Below are 25737 nucleotides of genomic sequence, written 5' to 3' on the forward strand. Positions count from 1 at the left end.
ACTGCCCCTCTGCCTGGGCATTAAAATTATCTGCAGAATGCAGATCGCCGTTCGTGACATCAGGAAATTCTGGATGATCTCGAGAATGGTCGTTCAAATTGCGACGGGCTCGGTTATGACGGTAAGGGGTAGAGTTTGGCTTGCGTTTACGGCTGGGCCCCCCGACGAATCTGAATCCTCGTGACGGCTTCGTTGCTGATTGCGGCATGTTCAGAAGTATTGCAGTGATGAAACGGTCGACGTGAAGAACACAAGGAGACAATGTGAGCGTCGAGTTTGGAGAGTTCACAGGACCCAGGTTCTGTTCCGAACAGGCGACAGTTGCCGTATTGGGGCCATTGTGATGTCTTATCGGGATCTATGCCTTCCCGACCCATCAAAAATAGCGAACTAACGCGGGGTAATTGGAGACTGGTGGGCAGACTCCGGTGACAGGCCCTCTTCCGCCCTGCGGGTTATATATTCCGCTCCAGTCCAGAGGCCGAGATCTGCGTCCCATCTCACTATCAGCCTATCTTACAAGGGTCAGGACATCATTTTAGTTCAACATCCCTTGTCCACTATCGATTGATGCGAGAATTCTTGCGGCTGGATCTGGAATCATGCTTTACTTTACTAAAGGGGATGCGAGATATATATCCAAACGTCATACGTCATAAAAAGATCCTTGTTCTACTAATTCTAGTTGTACAACCCTCCATTTGCCGACAAGGTAGAGCCGGTGGTCCAACGAGCGTCGTCGGAGCACAGGAACGCTACCAAAGGAGCAATGTCATCAACCTCGCCAACTCGAGCAGCCGCCGGAGTAGATTCAATCAAGGGCTGCATATCCTTCAAAAATTGCTCATCACTCTGGAACCATTGGTCTAGACATTTGGCCTAGGATTAGCGGGGATCCCGTATACATGTACATACGTGAAACGTGTCTTTGTGTAGTGACTCACCTGTTGCGATTGGACCTGGGTTGACACTGTTGACTGTGATCCCATGAGATTGCCCCAATTCCTTCGCCCAAGTCCTAGTTAGGGCCTCGTTGGCCGCCTTGGTGGCGGCGTATACCGTTTGTCCTGCGACACCCAGGCGAGCGCCTGCGGACGAGATGAAGACGATACGTCCACCCTTTGGGAGGTGTGGCTCAACGGCTTTGGTCAAAAAGATTGGGCCCTTCACATTTGTATCGAAATGCCTCTCATAGAATTCAGGTGTGGTGTCCACAAGATTGGCTTCATTGCCTTGGGCGGCACTGGAGTGCGGTTGTCAGCATCAAGTCATGTTCACCCCACGGAGAAGGCGTACTTGTGAATAAGAATATCAATCTTCCCGGTAGGACTGATGCTCAAGGCGCTATCAACGATCTTAGGAATGTCGGCAAGCTTGCTGACATCTGCCTGACAGAGTGCGGCCTTGGTACCGTTGGCCTCGATCGTCTTCACAACTTTCTCCGCACGCTCACGGCTGCCCTCGGACACGTAGTTGACAACCACATTGGCCCCGCGCTTTCCAAGGAGTTCGGCAATGCCTGCACCAAGCCCTCTGTTGTTATTTTACGATTAGCAAACCGCGTTGCCATGATACTAGCAGTGAGATTCCAGTCCATACCTAGAAGCTCCAGTGACGATGGCAACTTTGCCTTCAAGGCTCAATCCCTTAAAGTCTACCATGGTTGAATCTGGGAATGATGAAGAGACGACACACGAACAGCAATTGGGTTTCTAATGTATCGTGAAGTATCGGATATGAAGGTTTGATGAAGATGAACAGGGGAAGATGTCTGATGTTTGTCGCTTGTTCTTATTTACAATCAACGTATTGATGACGATGCATTTCTGCTGCAGTTATCATCGCCGACCTTACGACCGAGCACTCTTGAGTGGACTAACTCCGCCTCTTCTGGCAAGTCAACCAATTTCCTATCCTTGTTAGGTAGATGTTCCCACCTGCTGCGGGGAGGACCGGAGCTCGGACCCGGTCCAGGGAGTACGAAATATTTCCTAAATAGGAAATAATGCCAACAACCCCGCAAACTTTCTCCAAAAGTCGCTGAATGGCCACGTCCTGAAACTAACAGTGGGTTGGATGCACCCAAAGAACAGGACTCTCCAAGGCATAGCTGGAGTGCATTCCCGTAACACGGCAATGGGCCAAAGATGGAATTATCTGATATCTTCTGTCGAAACGGATCAACCTTCTTAACTGCTGTGGATCGGGCACTAGACCTGGGGCATGTTACCATTCGTTGCATAGTTCAGTTGACACTTTTACGACATGGCGCCTGAGAAGAAGACCAACGATGGGTACGAATGGACTCCTAAGTCTGTCTCGGTTTCGAAAGGCCTCGAAAGTGATGCAGTTGTTCAACCTCCTAGACGATTGGAATCGACTCCCAACCGCTTGTATGACACCATTGTGATTGGCGCGGGATATGCTGGCCTTGCAGCCGCGCGAGATCTTTCAACCAAAGGTAGGATCTTGGACCTGTTCAAGACTCTTGCTGTCCCAGCTACTGATACACTAGTGCCAGGCCACTCCGTGTTGCTGCTTGAAGCTCGAGACCGTATTGGGGGACGAACCTATACAGTAAAAAAAGATGGTACGTTGTATGACACTTACGTGTGCATCTAACGCTTCTGCTAACATCGTCGAACAGGATTTCTCTACGAAATGGGAGGCACTTGGGTCACCCACCACATGGGGTACCTGCTCAGAGAGATGACAAGATACAACATGGATCGTGATCTCATGGAAACTGGCATTGCGGATAAAAGTGATGGATACTATACCATTAACGTTCAAGGTATTTTACCATTGCAATCATCACACCCGCTTCGTTGAAACTCATGTTATCGGACTATTTAGGTGAGAAGCCGAGAAGAACAACCCACGAAGAAGCCGGCACCATGACATCTCGAGCCTGGGATCTTTTCGTAAACGTCGATGGTCAACATTGTCGCACAATCTGCCCTTTGCCCCACGCACAGCTGAATAACATCGTTGTGGATCGATCAACCATCGAGAAATGGGACCAGATGTCTTGTCAGGACCGATACGTGCAAATCAAGGACCAGCTCAGCGCCGAAGAAAGAGGACTTCTTGTATCGTTGCTCTTGCACATCTCGGGCGGTGACATGGAGAACAGCAGCTTTTGGGACATGGCACGATCTCACGCTCTTATGACGCACGACTTCAAGAACTTTGGCGATATCTGGCTTCGATACAAGTTGAGACAAGGACAGACGGCCCTCGCCAAGCGAATGTTCGGGGAAGCCGTTGACTATGGACTCGATTACATCTTCTCGTTCCCTGTCAGCTCCATCATCCAACGATCGGATGGTATTCAGGTCCGCGGTATTTCAGGGCAAAATTTCAGGGCTCGCAAGGTGGTTTGCACCATCCCACTTAACGTTCTGAAGGATGTTCAGTTCATACCCCCGCTCTCGACGACTCGCCGCGAAGCCATCGAGCTGGGACATGTCAACCAGATGTCGAAGATACACGTTGATGTAAGCAACTCTGAGCTCGAGGGTTGGAACGGCATGCGCTTTCCTGGCACTCTGATGTACGGCTACGGCGACGGTGTCCTTCCTAATGGGAATGTCCATCTTGTCGGTTTCGGGAAGGACGAGAAAGGAGCGTTTGTACCAGAGGAAAATCCAAAGGCAGCCGTCGACGCCTTTGAGCAGCTCCATCCGATGAATGTTCAGAGAATGGTAAGTCACTTTGATTATCTTGATACGATTCCACAGATCTTAATGATGCTCAGATATTCCACAATTGGTGTACCGATCCATACTCTAAAGGGGGTCCGGCATGGTGGAGGCCTGGATACATGTCCAAATATCAGGATGAGCTTCAGAGCAGACATGGAGATATCTTCTTTGCCAGTGGTGATTGGGCTCATGGCTGGCGAGCCTCTATTGATGGTGCACTTGAACAGGGCATCATGAATGCCCAAACGATTGCCACGGAACTCAGACCGAAGGGGAGGCTTGGTCAATCTCGCCTCTGACAAGGGCAAATGGGAAGAGTAAGGCGCACTTGTACATTAGAAAGTCTCTCACAGGAATTGGATTCAAATTTCGCTACCTCTTCCTCAGCCTACCTGGACTGAAATCTTCGTGCTGGGGATGGAGATGTAGTGCAGCAGCCATTTCCACATACCACGTTAATATAACAATCGTGAGGAACGTCGGAGGCGAAGACAAGTACTAATCTTGAAATTATGGGTCACTGCAATTTTCAATCAAGGGAAGCAATCTTCATAACACGGGCTCACAGAAGCCATGAATCGCAGTGCGTTATTGATAACAGCAATATTGAAATCTGCTAAGTACTGGTACTATCTATTCGATATCCGGAGGTGTGTCATAACAACGTAGACAGGCCGTTCCATTCCCTTAGTCAATAGCGTTCTGGTCGTTGAGCATGGCCCAGTCGATAGAAGGCCCTTGAAACTGCTTCCTAATACAGTACCATGTCCCTATGATGAGACAGCCAATTGCCCCCAAAGTCACACATACGCTAAATTACGTGTCAGTGGAAACGGTCCAGACCGAAAGGATCAAGTCATGGGAACGGAACTTACTAATTCATTGAAGCAGCCGTCACAGGTAGGATATTTGGGAAACAGATAACGATACCGATGACAGTTATCCAAACAGGAGAAAACGCATTGCAAAAGTATCCCCAGATTCCAAGATCGAATGAACGATTGGGAAGGGTCTTCCCTCGGCCTTGCACGAGGCAGATAGCTTGCGGCACAACGTAGGAGATGTTTACTGCGAGGACTGCGGATACGATGATGGAGTTGAACGCTTGGGTACTCGCAACATATAGCAATCCATAGATCGCACAGAAGGCTGCCGAGAGGAGAGTGGTTCGTACAGGGAACTGATAGTATGAGTGGATCTCAGTCCAGTAGTTTGACCTCGGAAGTCCGTTCTGATGAAAGGGTCAGTCTCCGTCCTTTGTTTGGAGATACCTGTGCGCAGCACTTACGTCTCTAGCAAAAGCCCATGTCAGGCGTCCGCATGTGATCCACTGACTTGGCATGCACGCTGAACAGTATCATCAGTCTCTCTACATGTCAGATCTCGAGGGACTGGACTTACTGTAAAACAGAATAGTCAACAGTATTTGCAAGCCTAATGCTGCAGTCTTGCTTCCTGTGGCTTGATAAAATGCTTCAAGACTAGGCAGAATTGCACCCCGCACAGCCTCAACATCTTTGCTAACGAACATCATCGCGATGATGAAAGGCACTGATGTTACCAAGCCGATCATTAGAGTCAAGTTGCTAGACAAACACATCAGCTGCCGTTAAGTGACACGATGCCTTTGCGTTGTAACACTCACATGACACGAGGAATCTCTTTCCCGGGATGATGCATCTCCTCCGCAATGTGGATTACGGCATCTAGGCTCGCAAAGGCGTACATGGCGTTGCCGATGCTCATGAACCAAGCCATCCCATTCGGCCATCCACTGGCACCGTCGAATTTGATGATCTGACTGGCAGGCTGAAATGACTTGCACATTGTCAGGATGACAATGGTGACAATGAAGAATCCGAGGATTGACAGAACTAAGCAGAGCGTTGTCCACTTCCCAATATGGCGCTGAGGGATGGTGAAAATCGGCACGACTTGGGAGACCCAAGTTAGCATTTAGGAGTTGGGTGGGAAGCGTCTGCTGATAAATGGAGTGAGACGGGACTTACGAGTAACAACTAATAGTGCAAGATACACCAGATAAAACTGCCAGCGTTGGGGCTCGAAGCTGGGATTCACAAACTGAACCATGCCCATGATCGACTGAACGTTATTGGACAACCCTGAACAAGTAATGACCCACCACCCGACGATGCTGAGCAACCCAACCGAGAAGGCCGCAAACTTCTTGTGTTTCTTCGGGGCCAAGATAGATGTGAAGTGGTATTGGCCTGTAACTATATGTCAATGACCATTGCATGTTTCGCTCTTATGGCGTTTCGAATGCATACCTCCCGAGGATGGAAAAGCAGAGGCTTCTTCAGCCATGCCAGCGGCTACAATCCATTGCACAAAGCAAGCCACAATCAGGCCAAATACCGTTGCTTGCGGACCACCATATACCATACTCTGCCCAAAGCAACTCGCATATGACAACCACGAGTTTGTGATACTGAAGCCATCACAATATTAGCATATTTCTTCCGTCAAGCTTTAGTTCTCAGAAAACCATGCAAGGTTTCAACAGCATGTTCAACTCACCTGAAGCCTAAACCGAGGGTTCCAAGAGTATTGAATGTTCTCTTCAATGCCGGAGCGTGTCCTTGTGCTCGCAGAATGGCATCATCGTCCATACCATGGAGCTCCCCAAGAATGACTGATTGCCCGTCGCTTCCGACAGCTTTTCGCTCGGCTATTTTGCCGTCATTAGGATATTCGCCGGCCATAGTCAGTCCTATGAACGGTCTGATGGAACGATAGTGGCACAAAGATCGGTCGAGAAAAGCAGTACCCGAGACTTTGGGATGATTATCGTATGTTGTTAGGGAGTTGTAAGGAATCTGAATTCCGTGGTCTGACTCCAAGAACTTTATATGGAAAGCCGCGGTGCACTTCTCACATTCACGTCTTATCAAGACCTCGGAGATTCAGCCGGACAAAGGTACGTGCACTACCCCTCCCTCCCCGTCTTCAGCTACAGACTGAGCGCCGTCTACACCGACGCATTTCCGATTACACTAAGATTCATTTAACCCATTACCTGCACCACCGTTCCAACCATGGCTGGCATGTCGCTCGATTCGTTTGCTTGCAGTGTGACTGGGCCTCGTCAGCATGGAGAGAGATACCACCAGAACCATGTTTCCGTCCGTCCGAATCTCCTTGCACGTCCAAAGAATGTGTTGTAGATCTACATCCATGGCTGATGATTGATTCAGGTCCTTCCCCAGATTTCCAAGCCGCTTCCCCACAAAGATCCTTGTTTACCGAGCTTTCCTATCTTGAACGGCACCGCACGGATGCTAGCTACCATGCAATCCACTATCTTTGGTGGGGGCACATCACGGGGAGCTTCTGCATGCCGATAGTGGCTGTTATCTTGACTCTGCGATCAGGTTTCTTAGACGCCTCTCGCCAGCCCAGGATTTCCATGTTAAACATGAGACAGGGATTCTCCAATACACATTATAACTGTATTGCTGAAAGAAGTTTTGGAGCTTAACACGATAGGCCCCAAACGTCATGCTCGCTATATGTACACGCAGAGACCGAGGGTATCGTTGAGCATCGACTTTGGACTGAGCCAGACAAAAGATAGCACGCAATGAGTTCAACTAGCCGTCGTCGTTGATCAAACGTTGACATGAAGAGACCTTTCACACATGTGTGCGTCTGAGCGGGGTGTGTCCCTGGTTGGACCGATAGCGTAGCGGGGTAAAAGGTTGCGATCAAACATTTCCAGATGCGGAAATGTTCTTTTGTCCTCTTCAGGAAAAGTTGAAATTACCCCATGTATAAAGTAGTTCCTGTTCGTTATGACATGTCGACGTCAAATCAAGCAGCCGATTTCAGAAGGGACGAAAGTAACCAAAGACCGGTCAGTTGCCATGGCAAGAACAGCGAAGAACAGCGAGATCATTCAGCTCGCCAAGGAGCTGAAGGGTACTCCTTGGTGTGAGGAGTACGAGCGTATGATTTCTGGAATGCTGTAAGAATGCATCATGACCAGACAGAGGTTCTAGAAATGTAGGTTGACGATGATAGATACAATCCGTTGCATCCCCCCTTGCTCGCAGGACGTCACCGCGCGAAATGCCTACTTCACAAGTACAACAATATGGATCCGAACTCGAAGCCTTACGACGAGTTGATGGCCACGCAGCAAGAAATGTTGAAGGACATTTTGGGAAAGGTGGGCCCGGGAACCTTTATCGAGCCACCCTTCATACCAGATTACGGATGCAACGTGGTCATTGGTGAGAATTGCTTTATCAACTTCAAGTAAGACAATTTCATCCAAGGTCGGAGCTGAACTATTCTAATACTGGGTTAGCTGCACCATCCTGGACACCAGCCTGGTAATCATTGGTAACCGTGTTCAACTGGGTCCGAATGTGAGCATTTACAGCGCAGGGCACGAGACCAGTGTCCTTTCTCGGATCAAGTTTGTTGAGTTTGGCGATCCCGTCTACATAGAGGATGACGCGTGGATTGGCGGTGGTACAATCATCTTGCCAGGGGTCACTATTGGGAAGGGAAGCACAATTGGGGCGGGATCAATCGTGACAAAGAGCATTCCACCATATTCTGTTGCCATGGGGGCCCCAGCAAAGGTGGTCAAGAAGCTTCCAGCCGTCGAAGAAGAACTGGCGGATCCGAACAATGCTTACAGAAACATGCCAGACCGGCAGTGAGATTACAGATGGAAGAAAGTGTTAGGGTCATATAGATTGATTGACTGAGATGTAATTCACTATTCTCCCCATTTGCACATTCATGTCAGAAAGTATCTCAGCCACCGCGGACAGCTTCCGCTGGAACCTCGACATGCATGCCCGGGACAACCAAAGCCGCAACCACTACTGAAGTCCACGTTGGTGAGTGACCCGGGTACCTTTCCCGGAAGACCTCAAGCAGTGTGGCCTCGTCTTCCGCACGAATAAAATACGCAACAATTTTATGCGCTCCCCCCAGACCAGGTTCGACTCCAGCGTCGCGAAGAGCTGCATCGAGACAGTCGCATACGGCATGAAACTCATCCCGAATGCTGGATTTGACAAGTTCTCCTGTCGAGAGGTTGACGCCGACATGTCCGGTGGTGACAATTAGGTGACCCTGTAGAGGTATCGTGGCTGTGGTGGCAAGGGATGAGGAGCGAAGCATCTCGCCGACTGGACCTGACAGCCATCTGTACTCTGCCATTATGTAGGTTTGTCAAAGAATGGAATAAGACGGTTCTCTTCGTTGTTTCGTTTTTTGGCAAGCCGTAGATTTCAAGATCCAGCCCTGGCTGAAATGGCGGACGACTGCTTCTCAAAAGTATCTCTGCCGCAGTGCTGTTGTCATCCGTCCTAACCCTGCCATTCCAGAACAGGCATGCTCAGTGGTGGGCTTAACATGTCCGCAACAGGAAATATTTACGATGCTTGCAACCCCACGCTTCTCGGCTGCACACCACCGAAATCATACCTCCCATCGTCTATGCTCCTCAGACTCACAGTGAGCTTGATGTTGCAGAAATACGCATGGCAGCTTTTGTGTCAAAACGAAATATTGATAGAGGACGTTTACCGCCTAATTTCAACCTACGTAACGCGAGGCAAGTTGACCGAGATGCCCGCCATGACTGCAGCTTCAACACAAGGCCTGCGCGATCTAATTGATCAATACACCACTGGGGAAAAGCCGAAACTTCCGGGGATTGTGTATTGTGCATTTGGACAAGACAGTCTTCCGATATTCCAGTATGCATCCGGGAAGAAAGGCTTGTCGACGACCCAGCCAATGACGTTGGACACCACGTTTTGGCTCTTGTCATTTACGAAGTTGGTGACTTCCATAGCTTGTATGCAATGCGTGGAGCGAGGCTTGCTTAAGCTAGACGACGCAGGCCAGCTCGAAGAGTTGGCACCAGAACTACGTCATGTGCAGGTGCTCCAGAGGACACCCGAAGGAGACTTCCACTATGTTCCGAAGAAAAGTCGCATCACCTTCAGAATGCTTCTGAACCATACAGGTATCCCATCCAAAGATTTAAACTGCTCCGGTTTGCTTGCTGATATACATGCTTCGCAGCTGGTTTTGGCTACGCCTTTGAAGATGACAAACTCGCCGAGGTAGCCCGTCCGATCGGCCTGGATGATTTCTCCTGTGACAGGCTTGATGTCATCAACCGCCCGCTGGTCAACCAGCCCGGTGAAACATTTCAGTATGGGACATCGATGGACTGGGCGGGCATTATTGTCGAGCGTGCTACAGGAGTGTCCCTAGAAACGTACTTTCAGGAGAACATTTTCGAACCTCTCGGGATCACCAGCATCACGTTTCAACCTTCGGAAGAGTCGAAATCCCGATTGGCTCATATGCATCAGAGAGACGTTGACGGTGGATTTTACGAGATAGATCACATCTACAGAAAGCCCCTGGTCGTGAAAACGCAGGAGGAAAGGGACAACCTATTTTGCGCTGGGGGGCACGGATGCTTTGGCAAGCCAGCAGAGTTTTCCCGTAAGTCTCTACTTGAAAAATCGTCATTAGAACCGGATTCGTTTGGGAATTGTAGTGTTGACTTTGGCTCAGGTATCATCTCGCTGCTCCTGAATGATGGCCAAGATGCCAGGACGAAGGCACAACTGCTGAAACCGGAAACAGTAGACGGTATGCGACCTGAGCTATTTCTTAGCCCTCTGCGTAATCTAAGTTCTGACGTCGTTTAGAAATGTTTACCGATCAGATTTCGGACAAGCCTCGCTATTCTAACAAATTCATCCCGGTGTCAAAGCCAACACTGGCAAGACCCACCCCGTTGACCCCAATGCCAGAGGATCATACTGAAGGCTGGGGCCTTTCCTTCTCAATCAGTCACCACCCGTCCTCAACGGGAAGGCCTGCAGGAACCGCCTCATGGGAGGGCCTTGCAAATCTCTATTGGTTTGCGGACCGCAAGAATAAGATTGGCGGGATTATTGCAGCGCAGATTGCACCTTACGGGGGTAAGCACGAGCAGTAACCAACGCTTTGGTCTTGCCATCAACAAAACCGCAGCGCTAACCAAAGTGATTATTACCAGATCCTCATGTTCTTGAATGTTCAGACAAGGTCGAAACGGAGATTTACAAGATCATTGCTTCCAGAACTACTGAGTGAAGCCGCGAGGTGGCTGGCTAGGGCCGGAAATCGGTAACGCCTGTCGTTGTCAAGGTCTTTCAAGTAAGACTGTTTGTTTGGCAATCAAATCAAGCTTTCATGAAAAGCATTTGTTTTCTAGCATCACTATCAAAATGCGGGGAATTACCGCCTATCGGCTTTTGCAGCTTGCTTCAGGCCGGTGTGATTCGATGTTTAAAGCTCCGACCCTGTCTTTTTCATGCAACCTAAGTCAAAAAAGGCAATCCGGTGATCCAGATAGCTTGATCTCTTCAAAAGACGACATCATCCCGCGCCCACACTCGAGCATTCCCTCCAGCCTTAAAACTGCACTTCAAATATTCGCGACTTGGAAATCATGCATTCTGCTGCTCATGCTCGTGTTCTTGCGTCAGTCATGGGTTCGCCAAGTATTGCGACGAGCCATGCCAAAGAGCGTCAACTGAGGTTCGATGAGCTAGTGAATGCTCTTCTATCTGATCCGCCGTCAAAGTTCGACCCGTTTCGTATTTACCGCAGTCACTATACGTCCGACAATATTGACATAGGGGTTGATATACTTCTTCCAAAGAAGATGAAGCCCCAAGGCCCAAGGCCTGTGATTGTACGAATTCACGGAGGGTTTCTTGTATGTTCAGTCACTCACCTTAGGATCGAATTGTACCGGGAATTTTGATGAAGACTGATCGTCTTATAGGTCACCGGCTCGAGCCTTTTCCCCGCTTGGTTCACGAAGTGGATTTTGGACTACGCTGAACTCCACGATGCCGTGATTATCAGTCCCAACTATCGTTTGCTCCCCGAAGCCAAAGGAGTTGACATATTGCAAGACCTGAATAACTTTTGGTCATGGCTCAGCACCGGTGTCGAGCAATCGCTAGCAAGCGTCGGGTTGAGCAACATCAAGCTTGATCTTGGTCAATTGCTGGTTGTGGGCGAAAGCGCCGGTGAGTTGAAGCTTCTGGGCCAGAAACAGCGACTGAACTGACATTTCTGTCTTTCTGGTGTAATCAGGGGGGTATCTTGCCCTACAATCAGTTCTCCTCGGTTTCGCTAGTCCCAGTGGTATGATCTTGGCGTATCCCATGATCGATCTTGAATCGCCGCATTACACCAGAAGATTTAGCAAGCCAATCGTCGGCGTTCCAAATTTCCCGGATGAGGTCATTCACGAGTTTCTGACTTCTCCATTGTCTGGAGACAAGAAACTTTTGACGGCAGCTGACCCCCCAACGCGACTCGACTTGGCCATGGCAATTGTGCAAAATGGAAGGTTTCTCGAGTTCTTGGGTACAGAAGACGAATTATTTCCTCTCCGACTGTTGACCAGGAAGGGACGAACAAACCAACCCATACTCCCGCAATGCTTCATCTTGCATGGTGAAGAGGACTCCGCAGTACCAGTTGAGGGAACAAGGAAATTTGTGGCACGTTTGAAGACAGTAGACCCATCATCTCGTATGCATTTGGCAATTCGGCCTGGAGATCACGGTTTTGACTCAACCGCAAAACTTGGTGATGAATGGTTGGCGAAGGGCCTTCAAGGTGTGACGGACGCTTGGCTCAACTAGGTACAACTAGGTACCTTAGAGGCAAATGGTCCTTTGCCTTCAAGCAGAAATATCACTAAAATGCAATCGCAGCCCAATATTTCCCATACTGCATTATTATCATTACGCAACGTCTAAGAACTAGTGTTTTTGGCCTTTACAATGGATAGCTCCGCACGTTGAGATGCAGGCATGGATTGCGACGCAGATGTGGCAAAATCCCGTTTTCTCCAGATTAGGAAATATCTACACTGATCAGAAGACACTTGTTGACTTGGCCCTAGGTGATATTCAGCCTCAAGGATCCGGATGTAGGTCTTCACAGCGAGACGGCCTCTCTATTTCGGGAAATATTTGCAGTGTTGCACGGCTGTGGGGAATGGACCTCCGCATCCAACAGACTGCCTCGCGATGCGTCACTGCAGCCACAGTCATAACTTGCGCCATGATAATTAAGAGATCACAGCATCTGCGTTCGATTAGATCTCAAGGTTAACAGGCGAAACTCAAGGATAATAAGCAATCATCAATTATCAACTACCAATTATCTTGTTTATTCAAGGCACTCCAAACAAATTCGTTTTCGTCATTTATCTCGACCTCTCTTCACAAGCCCGCTGCCGCTTCACCTTTCATTCTCTTTCGCCGTCCGCCACAGACTGAACGACGATAATTCAAGATGGCTACCATGGACAAGGTCTTTGCTGCATACCAGCAGCGGCAAGCAGTCCTGGAGAAGTCCACTTCCACCAACCCGTTTGCCAAAGGCATCGCATGGGTAGAGGGACAGCTCGTTCCACTCGCAGAGGCACAAATTCCGCTTATGGATCAAGGCTTTATGCACAGCGACTTGACCTACGACGTTCCCTCTGTTTGGGATGGTCGCTTCTTCCGCCTAGACGACCACCTCAGCCGTTTGGAGGCCAGCTGCACCAAGTTGCGTCTCCGACTTCCCCTGCCCCGCGAGGAGGTCAAGCAGATCCTGGTTGACATGGTAGCTAAGAGTGGCATTCGCGACGCCTTTGTGGAGCTCATTGTGACCCGTGGCCTGAAGGGTGTCCGAGGTGCGAAGCCGGAGGATCTATTGAACAACAATCTGTACATGTTCATTCAGCCTTACGTTTGGTGCATGGATCCTGAAGACCAGCCTCACGGGGGCTCCGCAGTTATCGCACGAACTGTCCGCAGGGTTCCTCCAGGTGCCATCGATCCCACCGTCAAAAATCTTCAGTGGGGTGACTTGGTGCGAGGTCTCTTCGAGGCTTCTGACCGAGGCGCTACCTATCCCTTCTTGACTGACGGCGACTCAAACCTTACGGAAGGCTCTGGGTTTAACATCTGCCTCATCAAAGACGGAACTCTTTTTACACCCGATCGTGGCGTCCTTGAGGGTGTGACGAGAAAGAGCGTTCTTGAAGTTGCTGAGGCAAACAAGATTCCTATCCGTAAGGAGGTTGTTCCTGTCGAGCTGGCCTACCAGGCGGATGAAATACTGATGTGTACGACGGCTGGGGGCATCATGCCAATTACCAAACTTGACGACCAGCCCGTCAATGGAACGGGTAAAGTTGGGCCTCTGACGAAGAAGATCTGGGATGGATATTGGGCGCTGCATTACAGCCCTGCGCACAGCTTTGAGATAGACTACAGTGCTGCTTAGTTTCAGTTGGAAGATGACGGCTCATTTCCAAAACATCAAATATGTTGCTTTCCATTGAGTTCCTACTACAGTGCGTTGGCAACGAAATCCATCCCGGGATCATACACGTAAAGTCCAAGCATGTATCAGCCAGGGATACAATGGTTAGAGACTCGAAACAAGAAGGAGAAATATTGCAATTTACCGCATTGGAGGTTGTAAACCGTTCTTGCATGTCCGTTAAATCCTGAAATGCTGTCACGCCCCCTCATGCGAAAGAACCGTCTTTTCGTCTTATATAATGAAAGCAGTAGGCAGGGACGAAGAGAAAGCACAACCAGGGCACCATGAGTATGGACGTATTATGAGCAGAAGCTTTATTTCTTACTCGTAACAAATGAAAACCAGGCTGCTGCGTATCTATTTACACCTTCACAGGCGCGACCGTAAGCCTGCCTGCTGTAGATCTTTCAAAGCGGTCGCAGCAGCCTCGACTGCCTCCAACGCCATGCCGTATCCAGCCTGAAACCCAGTACCTCCAGCTCCGTAATTATGTACGATCAAACCCTGCCTCCCGCGTACGTCAACCTGAACACCCTCAACGCGAGCACCGCATTCGCGTGAGGGTCTTAGCCCAGCAACAACCGCAAGTACTTCAGAATTGTTTTCACGAAGCTCGCTACTCAACTTGTGTGTCCGATCCATAATGGAGATGGTCTCATGATAGTATGTAGCACCGTCACTGTGTTATCAAGGGTGAGCTCACGCCAACATGTAGGTTCTCAACGATGAGCTTGACAGATAATGAACTTACCCACTTCCCTTCTGCATGTATCCTCCCAATATGGCATTCCCGTTTGATCCAGGCCGCGGGATCACGTAGGTCTCGTAGTCCTTGCCGTGCCTCATTACATTTGTTCGGACTTGCGGTGCTCTGACCAACACAACCTGGCCTCTGGTTGGGTAGCAGCGTTGGTCTTCAACGCCGGATAGTGTCTTGGCTGCGTTACCAGTGCAGTTGAACACGACCTTTGTGTCGAGACTGAGGAAGCCGGATTGGATATCGGGAACCTTTTGTCGGATGAAACGTACACCATAACGATCCTTCAGCGTCCGGTAAAGGTATAGAAGGTGTGCAGGCGCATTCACAGTCAAAGTGGTGAAAGACACAGCAAATTTGACGCCTTCTGGAAGTTCCTCTTGCGGCAAAACTTTGAACTATGATAGCCTTGTCAGCGCTTTGGATTAATCACCGCAGTGTTTATGAAAGTTCTTACGTCCTCAAGGTAGTCAGACATGTATTTTATCTTTTCGTGGGGAATCTCTTCATCCCACATTTCGATAGATGGAGTTCTCTTCACGAACGCCTCCTCCTCTGCCTCGTATGCCAGCTTGCAGAGATGGGAGTAACCGACGCGATCCCATCTCAACGCGTTGGCATCGCTGCCGGAGATGGCTGAAAAGTTGCAGCCGGCCCTGATTGAGTCAGCCATGTCTTTGCCTGGTTCAATGAGTTCGAATAGTCCTAACCATGGGGATGTGTAAGTGACCGCAGTGTCTCCAGGCAGGTATTCAGCTACGACCTTAGTATGTTTACCGAGGCCTGCCTTTGCCAACACCAGTGCAACGTCCAGGCCGATGATGCCTGCGCTATTTGATAAAGTCAGCGACTCTTTACGTTAACGTCACGTGCTATTCATTACTTACCCAACAATCACAATGCTTTCAGCGGGCATCGTAACGCTTAGGGAATATCAATCGGGCCAGAGTGAGTCTGACAGACGAGAGTGAGCTTCGGTTCAAGAGCTTGATGAAAAGACTTTCATGAAAAGACATGGTCGCTTTACTTCAGATCCTACAACTGAGTACAAATTCATAGATTCAATAATTTCTAAGCCTTCTTCTTCGCATGTTGCTTTGTTGGTGCGTGCGCCTCGGGGATATTTCCCAAAACGGAGAAATTCCCATGCTTCCTATTAAAGTAGACGGGCTGCGAGCGTTCACTGTATTCAAAATAAAAGCCTGTTCTGGAACTACATAAAAAAAAATGTGTATGTAGAAATATGTATGAAATATGTATGAAAATCTTCTAATTGAAGAGATCTTCTGCGATTACTATCACGCGACATATGACGGAGAATGGAGACGCCTAGCCTCCGACTGGGAATAAAATACAGGAGTGGCCCGCTATCGCCATCAACTCAGCAACGAGATGACCCATTCTCTTTTGTGGTTCTCGATTTCTTCTTATCTACCTTACTCAGATGATCAAAGACCAAAACTCTTTTCTCTCAAAGTTGGCGACGATAGATTTGGAAGATAAGAGATTCCTCAGGATAGCAGAAGCTTGACACAAGCAGACGACTTGCTCACTCGGCTTCTTGATAACGGCGCCATCCCGACCCGATCCCTGCACCCGATCCCTGCTCGGCTTCTTGGCCCCACATCAGGAGGGGCTGCTCCGGATCGAATCACTAATTTCGGGTAGGACAGACGGTGCGATTTTCGCGTTCAAGATTTGGCAATAAACTTCGTTATCTACGTAGCCTTCGTTGAGATAGGAATGGGAGGCAGAGACTATTAGGCCACCGACTCCATGACGTTTTTATCAAACAGATATGCATGTGACAGAGCCCACCGTGCCTGCAATGTGAAAAGTTTCTTATCAAAAAGCCCATCCGCGAGGTCAATGACAGATGTCCGTGTCCCAGGCAAACCCGTTCGAATCGCTGAGGTATCTTTGATGGCCGTTCACTGGCGCACACAAGCCAATGGATTCTAGTCAGAATGCGCGAGTGTTATGTCATTAAATAGTTAGGAGTAGTTTCCATGGACATACCACATTAGCTAAAGGTGTGTCATAGCGTCCTTCCCCAGATTCTTGCCGTCGTGGGGTCACGAGCTTGTCTGGCACGATTTTGTGTGATTTCGCGGGGTACACGACTCTGTCCCCACTTGTCATCCACCCGCTATCAGCGTCTCTGCGCTTCATCGATCGGTAGCATCCATCTTTGATATCGGCCGCGTGCCCTGTTATCAATAGTTTTCGCTGCGAATTTAGTTATACTCACTCATTCTTCGACGTCAAAGAAAGAGCCATTGTCCTTCTTGTTGTTCAAGAGGGCTCGTTCTGACCGTGCTTCAAAAATGGACGGTGGTCGGAGGAAGATTAGAAGGACTACAAACGCGTAAGACTCACCACAACCCTCCGCAATGCAAGATCTCACATGGAGACTATCCAGATGCATACCGTGTCGGACGAGCAAAATCAAGTGTACTGGTGATGAGCCATGTGCAAACTGTAGACGACGCGTGGTCAGATGCAAGTATGAGGATTCGGGCACGAAGGCATCTTCTTCAGAGAGATCGATTCACATCAGAAGCGAAGATGATAGAAGAAGACGAGCCTCGGACGTGTGTTCGACCGGAAGCAAGAGATCGTGTGATGCTGCTTTCGGCTCCGAGAACGATGACGACGGTGAGCGAATTACCAAGTTAAAGCACGCTCATTCCTTTTCTGACATATTTCCAGTTGCAGTAACGTCACCAAGGGGTTCAAGAAGAGTCCAATCTAGCGATGAAACACATTGTGTATACACAAGTCCCTTCACGCTGCCGTCCACGACGATCCGAAACACTCATCAAAACAAAAGAAACTGGAGTAATTTCTCTTTTTTTCCAGTCGTATTGCACCTGAGACTAGCTAATGAGATCTTGATAGTCTGGCTGGCACCGTCTTCAACATGGTCCTTTACCGCCCGACTTACTCTAATGATGGCGGAGAAGCTCCAGCTTGAAACTCCCTTCAGTGCGCCGAGTTTCCTCAACGACGAAATATATACTCTAAAGTGGAGTGCTGCAGGCGCAGATGAGCCGCCTGACATCAAAGGCCCTCCTTCCATCGAGCATGCTCTTTATCTATATAACACAGTGAAATTTCACCTTGGCCAGAACTATCAATTTCTCGACGACGAAGTATTCGTCCAGAACGTAAATGAGTTCTACTATGGTAACCCTGTCCAAAAAGCAGCCGAGTCGCGGCTGTGGTTTGTTCAGTTTTTGTTGGTCTTATCCTTTGGGCAAGCCTTTCTTTCGAGATCAAAAACCCCCAAAGAGCCGCCAGGCTCCAAGTTTTTCATTCGTGCGATGTCACTTTTGCCTGATCCCTCGTTGTTGTGGAAGGACAGTCTTCTTGCAATCGAGGTTCTGGCCCTAGCCGGTCTGTACTTATACTCAATTTATCAAAGAGAGTCAGCACAGCTATATGTAAGTATACATCTTCCTCGACAAGACTGAGCTGACGTTCACCACATTCAAGGTCGCCCAGGCAATACGAATAGCCCAGCTGGAAGGCCTCCACACCCAGCTGCCTGAAGAGGCCTTGGGATCTGACACAGTAGCACGCTGTCGGAAGTTGTGGTGGACTCTATATATCATGGACCGCCATTTTTCATGCTCATTGGGCGTTCCGATGAATACTCGGGACATTGACATTACAACCTTGCTCGATCCGCCCAGCATGGCATCACCTCAGGATACAACTCTGGGTTTGAGAGTAAAGCTATCTCATCTACTGTCCTCCATCATCAACAGTCAGTCAATACGCATCCAGTATCATTTGCAGAGTTTGTTCACGGCTAATGGCTTATTTAGCCGTTTACAAATCTGAAAAGACCCCGTTAGGCAAGTTTCTTGAAGAAACAAAGTCGATTTTGCACACTCTGGCAGGACATGCCCAGGAGATCGAAAAGATCACTCGTGTCAAATTCCAAAACTCGGTGGACACAATGCCAAAAGGAACGAGAGATATTACTCTTCTTTATCATCAAGTGCAGTTGCTCCATTCCCAACCTGGTGATTTCGCTGCTAACATCCAATGCCCAGTGCGTGGTTATCGCCACACGGCCACTACTTCTGTCAGCGCTCAAACAACAACTCGACCATTTTGGCCGAGGACTACCGGACATGGAGGGCTTCATGGCTCCGCTTATCCCGTTGATGTCAACAGGAATCAAGTCTGCAGTTAAGACACTCCAGATCCTCTCCGGAGAGGACACTCTAATCGGTAAGCGTTTCCAGGCGACTTCTTGAAATCGCATCAGACTTACCAGACAATAGAGGTCTTCCTTCCTTTCGATCTTGAGTACGCATACGGTGCGGCGATTCATCTCACCATTGCAAATGCCTTATTTCCATCTACAACCGAAATAGACGGGCCAACACACGGCAGAGAAGCACATGCAATCTTGGATGACATGATCCACAAGGGCAACTCCGTGGCGGAAGTACGGAAAGCTGAGTTAACTCATCTGGAATTTCTTTTCAATGAATTTGCCATGCGGGTTAATCAGCCTGACGTTCAACCCTCGAGGCCGCTTGTACGTTCGCTTCAACTGCGGCCATTCCCAAGTATCTGGGAGTCTTCAACTGCGGAACCTGATTTGGCTTCCATGACTACGCTTAGCGAGCCTCAGCCCCTAGGTTGCGCACCAGAAACACCGAGCAACGCCGAGTTCCTTGATAGCATCGGAATATCATCTGATGATTTCTTGTCCATTGTGGAGCAGATGGGTAGTCACGACGACGCTGATCTACCCTTTGCCATGCTAGATTTGTCTCAATTCTGGAAGTAGCTCAGAATGTTAGACTTATCCGGGCCTTTTGCCCAATCCTTGTAGACCAATACAGCGTAATTCGGATGAAACTATGGCTTGAAGGTAACTTGGTTCTTGTCCTGTTTCTACTTATTCGGTATATGGTGGCCGGGCTCACGAATCAACTTGTCCTTTCCCTCCCATGATCTCAATTCTGATCGCGATTTCCACCATCCAATGTATCTACCTATACATAGAGGACGGAAGACTTCTTGCGGTCGACCTAATGTCATCAGCGAGGCTCGCGAGCAATATAACTGTCTTTAAAGTGTGGCTGATATTAGCGAGATTCTAGTGTACAAGCAGCTCTCATTTTCGCTCGTCTATTCATGCTTTCCGTCACATGAGGATTAATACTTTCGTTTGCAATGTATCGTACATGATGCCATAGTTCCGTCTCTCCTTCGTCTTAGCTATATTAGAACAACTATGGCTCCTTTGCAAAGTTCTCCTACCACCCAGTATGGTAATACGGGTCCCAGCTCTGATGTCTTTGTGCATTTGTTGTGTGTTGCTGTTGAAATGGTTGATAGTTCGGGTCGTGCCATGCCATTTGAGTCGAAGGTGTTGATGCTGGTGGAGAAGCGAGTGTTGTGGCCGATGAGGCATTTGTCGAAGTTTGTTTGAGATCGTACATCGACGCTTGGCTGTAGACTGAGGCATGTCGCATATCGTAGGTCGAATCCCTATGAAGTAAAGGTCTCTCCTGACTTGGGTCAACCTGGACAGTGTTTCCGACAAGCGAAGCGTGATAATCTGAGGGCATATGCCCTGACAAACTGTCTTCCAGGCCAACTGCAATAATTTCAGCATCCGATGGTTCCTCAAATCAATAGGTGAGTACTTACAGGCTAAGATGTAGAACAGCTCTGCAACGACTGGAACCCACGCGGCCAAGGCAAGTACCTGGCCAAATGTCCACTTATCATTCTTGTCTAGACCACCCGCCGCATCAATGATCTTCTGTCTGAAGTGCGTGAAGTAGGCGAGAATGCCCCACATGAGAAAGAGGTTGATCCACGCAATCAGAAGGCGCCAAATCGACCTCCATGTCTTGACCCAGGGCTTGTCGACCAAGCCAGGGATCTTGAAACCTGTGGTCAGAAGAATGGTGATGATAAGCCAGAGTAGAGGCAGCCCTATGACAAGGAATTGGGTCGCCTTGACAACGTGCCAGTATTGCGAGCCGCGCTGGTCGCAGTCAAAGTTCGCATGGCCACTCTTGCGCTCTGCATAGTCTACCTCAGCTCTCGGCGCCATGTAGACTACGGATGCGCTCAGGCCCCAAAGAATGAACAACACAGCGCGATGAAGCCACTTCCGATGGCCGTCATGCTTTACTAAAGCATAGAGTAGCATGACCGGGAATACCGAGAAGTTGGAGGCAATTAGAGAGAGCGCCATTTCATAGACGGCTTCGCCTGAAGGCAGATCCGGATTGACCTTTTCTCTCTCCTCTTTGTTGGTAATACTGGAATAAAGCGCCGCCCCCAGCATGGCGACAGCAATCAGCATGGCCCCGCTTAGGAACATGTCCAAGGAGCCGCGGAAAGAGTCAAGGATTCGCTCGCTGATAGTCTGCGGTTGGCCAGCTTGTCTCTTCTTCTTGTACGTATTTCTGTTGAAGTATCGAATCGACTGATGGACGGTGAAGGCAATGAGATATATCGTCCCGAGAAGCGCTTCGAGGAAGTAGGACACCACTACCTGCAAACACATCAGCCCAAACTGAACACCAACGCACATGAGAGACACCTACTCCAATGCCACACAAATCCTGACTTCCTGTATATCCGACAGCTTTGCAGAAATCGGCCTCGCACTTTTCTTTCGGGCCCCAAAGGATGGTGTCGTTGAATCGCTGGCTAAACTGATAATATTTGGGGGAGGTGGCGTTCGGAATAGGAGTGTGCATCATGTTGTAGGCGAAGAAAGAAGATACATCGGCGTACCATGTGGTCAGACTGGTATAGTTACTGGAATTATCGGGTATGGAGTTGAGAAAGAGTATCATCGAGAGTTCCATGCTCATTCCGCGTGTCGAACTTGGGTCCCAAGGGTCAGGTTGCACCAATGCTCCAAGCCATTGACCCCATGCTATTGTCGTTTTGAGCTACGCGATGATAGCTTGTAGAGATTAGGTGGGTACCTACCAGTGCAGTTGTTATGGAAGTTTAGTTGGTCCCAGGTCAAGTTACCTGGAACCCAAAGGTCTTGATCGATGTTGGCCATGCTGGGAGATCCTCTGCACGATGCCCTTCTGGCTGACCCTCTGCCAAGTTATAGTCGTGTGATCACCCTTGGGATGCAGTCTGCCAGGGTATAGGCTTTCGATTCGAGGGGAAAAGCTGGGCAGGGGCATCTGCCGGGAGGGGGATGACAGACATGCTTATATCTAAGCTCTCCGCGAGATCGACACCATGTCAGGTCACAACATTCCGGACGCAAATAATCCCCGGCATACAGCCGCAGATTTTCTGTCCTTTCACAGCTCAGATCATCTGAAAGACCCCTCATAGCTTCCGGCCGGGATGATGTAGCTGAACAGCTGGGGCTGACAGCTAAGACAAAAAGGGAGCAAAAATCGAGCCTAAGTCTCGTGGTGAGATTAGCTAGCGTAAGCCACAGTCCCCCAACTGAATTACGAGTTCCGCAGTTGCACAAGGCTGGCCATTCACAGCATTCTGATTCCGCCAAACTCGCTTGGGAATTTTGCGCTGCTCGCGCTAGCGGCTTTGGGCCGCGCAGCTGGCCGTTGGGGCTGGCAATTCGACGGTGCCGGCGGTTAATGGCGCTCGTTCTCCGTGCGGGAAGGTTGGGTGTCGCTGATGGCATGGAGTGAATTCGAGTCATAGTACTTTGGGGGGTCAAAGGTTTATGCCTGGCATTCGGTTTCATTGAGTCTAACTCTAATAGCCCAAGGGCTGGTTGCGATGCTGTGTGCGGACGTGCCTATCGCGATTGTATTTCCTGGGAAATCCACGGCCTTTCCCTTCCGAATACTTGCAGCCATTGTGAGGGCAGAAGTAAGGTAAGAAACCCTCAACAGTTTCAGGATGTCTGTCCTCCCGATGGCGGCGTAGATCCTTCCTGTAAACAAACGTTGAAGAGCAACCCTCTTCTGTGCACTTGAATTGTCTGGCGTGTTTCGTGATGCATTGGCTTCAATCACAATTAAATCACTCCTTGGACACTCTCGGGAGAGACTTACTTGAGAAGGTATCGCTTCTGGTGAACACGTTGACATTGGTCGCATCGCCAAAGGCCAGACTCTCTATCATGGACCGCAATGGCTTCCTCAGCGGACACATCGTCCTGATAGTCGTTATTGCCAGGATACTGTTGTGTTTCTGGTAAGGACTGTTGAGGAATAACGTTCCTCTCGACTTCGATTCTATTTTGCCCATGATTCTCCTGCTCCCCATCGATATGCCCAGCAGGCTGGAGGAAGCTAGACGCTGTACTCCAGTCATATTCTTCGAGTGGCCCTCCACTACCGGTCTGAACCCACAGAGGATCAACGGTTTCGAGAGACTGATGATGATGATGATAAAAGAACCCTAGACCAGTCGAGCCTGAGGGGTCTGAACTTGAGATTAAGGCCTACCCGAGAAAGAGTTGAAGGAGTGGTAAGCCTGCTGGATGGTTATGGCAAGAACAAGAGGGCAAGGGCTAAGCTTCAAAGCAAGAAAAAGAGTGATCTGGTCGGCAACGAAGGTTGTGAAAAGGAGTGACAGGCTTCGCACAACATGTGCCGGCCGTGGGGAAGGGAGAGAAATCCGGGAAATGAGCACGTTGGTTGGGGGAGGTATTTATCGCCGGGAGCATTCTGAGCAAGATGACAAGCGTCCAGTATGATTGGACGCGTGGAATGGTAGGCCTCAACTCTATCTTCTTGATAACCATGGCCCATGTGTCTTCATGTGTTGTGAAATCTTATTTCTTGTAGGCCTCATCTGATGTGCGACAGCCAATGATAATAGAGATGGCATTGGGCTCTTGGTATCCGTGGCTAGGTCCTGACAGACCGAGTACTTCAAATGCTCCTTTGATGAGTTTGTATTAAATGGTAATGGAGGAATCCCGCTCTCTTTTTCTTCCGCAATCCAGCAAGTCTCTCCGAACTACTTTCTTTCTGTTTCTGAACATCAATCAAGTAGACGCCATGTCTGCACTACTTTGCTGCGAGTCCCTCAAGCCCTACAAGGCTCTGCGTACCGATCATGAGGCAAGGTTCACTCAATTCATGGCCTGGGCCAAAGACAGCCAGCCGACAGTCATAGAAGAAACTTCCAAGATCGATAGTTCCAACCGCCTTCCTCTCTATGCAATCCAGCTGGTGCGTCAAGTCAACTATGGGCCGCTAGAGAGCAAGCGGTACTTTGTCAGCTTTGCGGATCGCACCCATTCATATGTGGAGGTTGCTGAAGACTTCTTGATCCAAGTCAACTTCCAGAAGGTCAATTCGTATGGAACCTCTCTTCCTCATCCCTCCACGGTGAATCCTTCTTCTCGCATTGAACGGTACTGGACTTCAGAGAATGCCCCTGCTAACCCGTCTCATTTAGGTTCAAGAACTTCAAATGTGACATACACGATAGGTTCTTCGAGATCAACCTGTATGAGAAGGACCCTATCAACAAACATCATTGGAGGGCTAATCTGGCCCGGCCGGCCAGCAATATCGATCTCTGAGACTTGGGCGAGGTTTTCGAGCGTATCCCAACGAGTATCACTTGGCGTCAGTAACGTCTGATAGTTTACGTTGCTTTGGCCTTCCTGGTCTAGCACATGTGCCACGGTCTAACGAGGGCAAACAAGAGTCGATCACTTTACTGACGCCCAGCGCATCTCGATGGGGTACACTCTATGAGGCGATCCGGCTGTCACAAGCTTAAAATTGGAAATATTTGCTCTTCGACTTCTGCGCATACGTTGAGGCCATGTGAAATCCTTTCGTTGCCATTTCTCCGATGTGACACTCACCCCCAATGCCTGAGATGATATTCTTGCACTCATGCCGGCCACTTAGCACTGGCATGACCAGACTTTGGGTACCTAAATTTGGTTTCAACCGGATGGAATGGCGCTGTGGCTGGAAGAGCGCATGTGTTCTTGTCCGCCAAAGCGCTACATCGCACGAAGTCTTACCCAGCGCGTAGGCCCCCGGAATGAACAAGCAAGCAAACTTCCCTTGGCGCCAAGGTCAAGCTGGTCTAACGTCGTGTACTCCGACCTACGTCGCTTCACATGGCTGAATTCTATGTTCTTAGTGTCGCCCACAAGGCATTCTCTGCTCCCTAAAATTTCTTCTTTTGTTTTGTCTATCGGTTGTCATAGCGGCTTCCTTCGCAACATCCAGTATTTTCTTGTTCCCGGATCGCAACCGGCCAGCCACTTTCAAACTTGGCTGAGTTTGCCATGGTTTCGGCATGTCTCAGATCAGATCGACAACGTCCCCCAGGCTGACTTCACCGCGTGCAGAACAGAGGCATCCCAACAAGAAGAACAAGCGAGTTGCGGAGTGATCTTTGAGGGACGTACGTCTTATTGGATGTTGGATGCTGAGTGGTTGAAATACGGTTCTGGATGGGATGACATCAAGTTCCCAGACAATTGCGCATAGTCGGGCTTTCAAACTTCGCTCAACAGTCTTTTCTGGTCTGGTGATGAGTTTAGCTCAAGCCAACATATGGGTTCTCTTTTTTTCATCATATTTACTGTGCTTAAGAGCGCTCAGGTATATGAGATAAGCATGGGAAAGACTGTCAGAGAATCAGACTGTGAAGATTGGGTACCCGGAACACAGATGTCGATTGTTCCCTTCAAACCGCCATGTTCTTCGCCACTCCAACGCTGCAAATTACTAGCATCGAAACTTAGCCTTTGCAACTTATCTCGGGATTGTAGGCTTGATGCAACCAGGGAGTTAATTCTGAGACCTTGGCCTGTCAAATACGCATAAGGACCATTTCCTTTGATATCTTTTGACGATATGAGCCCCAAATCTTATTTTCTATGAGCCAAAGTATTATTCACCA

At 49.2% G+C, this 25737-nt stretch overlaps 12 protein-coding genes across 12 annotated transcripts; 7 read left to right on the plus strand and 5 right to left on the minus strand.

The window, feature by feature from the left end:
• Nucleotides 1-681: 681 nt before the first annotated feature.
• On the minus strand, nucleotides 682-1661 carry lxr4-4 (L-xylo-3-hexulose reductase; the record flags this gene model as incomplete). The annotated part of the gene is made up of 4 exons (XM_036642041.1): nucleotides 682-866; nucleotides 945-1243; nucleotides 1297-1533; nucleotides 1600-1661. 4 exons carry the CDS (start codon nucleotides 1659-1661, stop codon nucleotides 682-684), a joined length of 783 nt encoding a protein of 260 aa, XP_036493432.1.
• Nucleotides 1662-2265: 604 nt separating this feature from the next.
• maoN-3 (Monoamine oxidase N) lies at nucleotides 2266-4006 on the plus strand (the record flags this gene model as incomplete). The annotated part of the gene is made up of 5 exons (XM_036642042.1): nucleotides 2266-2461; nucleotides 2522-2590; nucleotides 2648-2794; nucleotides 2857-3707; nucleotides 3761-4006. The coding sequence occupies 5 exons, from the start codon at nucleotides 2266-2268 to the stop codon at nucleotides 4004-4006; spliced, it is 1509 nt and encodes a 502-aa protein (XP_036493431.1).
• Nucleotides 4007-4394: 388 nt separating this feature from the next.
• Nucleotides 4395-6433, minus strand: HNM1-0 (Choline transport protein; the record flags this gene model as incomplete). Its single annotated transcript, XM_036642043.1, has 8 exons — nucleotides 4395-4518; nucleotides 4583-4938; nucleotides 4996-5054; nucleotides 5109-5293; nucleotides 5353-5641; nucleotides 5717-5938; nucleotides 5999-6159; nucleotides 6249-6433. 8 exons carry the CDS (start codon nucleotides 6431-6433, stop codon nucleotides 4395-4397), a joined length of 1581 nt encoding a protein of 526 aa, XP_036493519.1.
• A 1161-nt stretch (nucleotides 6434-7594) lies between these two features.
• Nucleotides 7595-8401, plus strand: CGCS363_v010195 (putative acetyltransferase; the record flags this gene model as incomplete). The annotated part of the gene is made up of 3 exons (XM_036642044.1): nucleotides 7595-7695; nucleotides 7752-7988; nucleotides 8041-8401. The coding sequence occupies 3 exons, from the start codon at nucleotides 7595-7597 to the stop codon at nucleotides 8399-8401; spliced, it is 699 nt and encodes a 232-aa protein (XP_036493433.1).
• A 1303-nt stretch (nucleotides 8402-9704) lies between these two features.
• lovD-3 (Acyltransferase LovD) lies at nucleotides 9705-10541 on the plus strand (the record flags this gene model as incomplete). Its single annotated transcript, XM_036642045.1, has 4 exons — nucleotides 9705-9723; nucleotides 9783-10214; nucleotides 10287-10364; nucleotides 10489-10541. The coding sequence occupies 4 exons, from the start codon at nucleotides 9705-9707 to the stop codon at nucleotides 10539-10541; spliced, it is 582 nt and encodes a 193-aa protein (XP_036493436.1).
• A 709-nt stretch (nucleotides 10542-11250) lies between these two features.
• On the plus strand, nucleotides 11251-11841 carry CGCS363_v010197 (uncharacterized protein; the record flags this gene model as incomplete). Its single annotated transcript, XM_036642046.1, has 2 exons — nucleotides 11251-11481; nucleotides 11551-11841. The coding sequence occupies 2 exons, from the start codon at nucleotides 11251-11253 to the stop codon at nucleotides 11839-11841; spliced, it is 522 nt and encodes a 173-aa protein (XP_036493435.1).
• Nucleotides 11842-13082: 1241 nt separating this feature from the next.
• ilvE-0 (putative branched-chain-amino-acid aminotransferase) lies at nucleotides 13083-14063 on the plus strand (the record flags this gene model as incomplete). The annotated part of the gene is made up of 1 exon (XM_036642047.1): nucleotides 13083-14063. One exon carries the CDS (start codon nucleotides 13083-13085, stop codon nucleotides 14061-14063), a length of 981 nt encoding a protein of 326 aa, XP_036493427.1.
• A 403-nt stretch (nucleotides 14064-14466) lies between these two features.
• Nucleotides 14467-15778, minus strand: dao1 (D-amino-acid oxidase; the record flags this gene model as incomplete). Its single annotated transcript, XM_036642048.1, has 6 exons — nucleotides 14467-14472; nucleotides 14625-14784; nucleotides 14857-15260; nucleotides 15320-15518; nucleotides 15573-15692; nucleotides 15750-15778. 6 exons carry the CDS (start codon nucleotides 15776-15778, stop codon nucleotides 14467-14469), a joined length of 918 nt encoding a protein of 305 aa, XP_036493426.1.
• A 2783-nt stretch (nucleotides 15779-18561) lies between these two features.
• Nucleotides 18562-19675, plus strand: CGCS363_v010200 (uncharacterized protein; the record flags this gene model as incomplete). The annotated part of the gene is made up of 4 exons (XM_036642049.1): nucleotides 18562-18634; nucleotides 18696-18871; nucleotides 18927-19107; nucleotides 19161-19675. The coding sequence occupies 4 exons, from the start codon at nucleotides 18562-18564 to the stop codon at nucleotides 19673-19675; spliced, it is 945 nt and encodes a 314-aa protein (XP_036493259.1).
• Nucleotides 19676-20147: 472 nt separating this feature from the next.
• CGCS363_v010201 (uncharacterized protein) lies at nucleotides 20148-21928 on the minus strand (the record flags this gene model as incomplete). The annotated part of the gene is made up of 4 exons (XM_036642050.1): nucleotides 20148-20491; nucleotides 20545-21403; nucleotides 21456-21793; nucleotides 21850-21928. The coding sequence occupies 4 exons, from the start codon at nucleotides 21926-21928 to the stop codon at nucleotides 20148-20150; spliced, it is 1620 nt and encodes a 539-aa protein (XP_036493258.1).
• Nucleotides 21929-22571: 643 nt separating this feature from the next.
• Nucleotides 22572-23007, minus strand: CGCS363_v010202 (uncharacterized protein; the record flags this gene model as incomplete). The annotated part of the gene is made up of 2 exons (XM_036642051.1): nucleotides 22572-22858; nucleotides 22908-23007. The coding sequence occupies 2 exons, from the start codon at nucleotides 23005-23007 to the stop codon at nucleotides 22572-22574; spliced, it is 387 nt and encodes a 128-aa protein (XP_036493261.1).
• An 854-nt stretch (nucleotides 23008-23861) lies between these two features.
• CGCS363_v010203 (uncharacterized protein) lies at nucleotides 23862-24391 on the plus strand (the record flags this gene model as incomplete). Its single annotated transcript, XM_036642052.1, has 2 exons — nucleotides 23862-24163; nucleotides 24265-24391. 2 exons carry the CDS (start codon nucleotides 23862-23864, stop codon nucleotides 24389-24391), a joined length of 429 nt encoding a protein of 142 aa, XP_036493260.1.
• Nucleotides 24392-25737: the final 1346 nt, after the last annotated feature.

Source organism: Colletotrichum siamense, assembly GCF_013390195.1.
Source record: "Colletotrichum siamense strain Cg363 chromosome Unknown KSG_Cg363_contig06, whole genome shotgun sequence".
NCBI lineage: Eukaryota > Fungi > Ascomycota > Sordariomycetes > Glomerellales > Glomerellaceae > Colletotrichum > Colletotrichum siamense.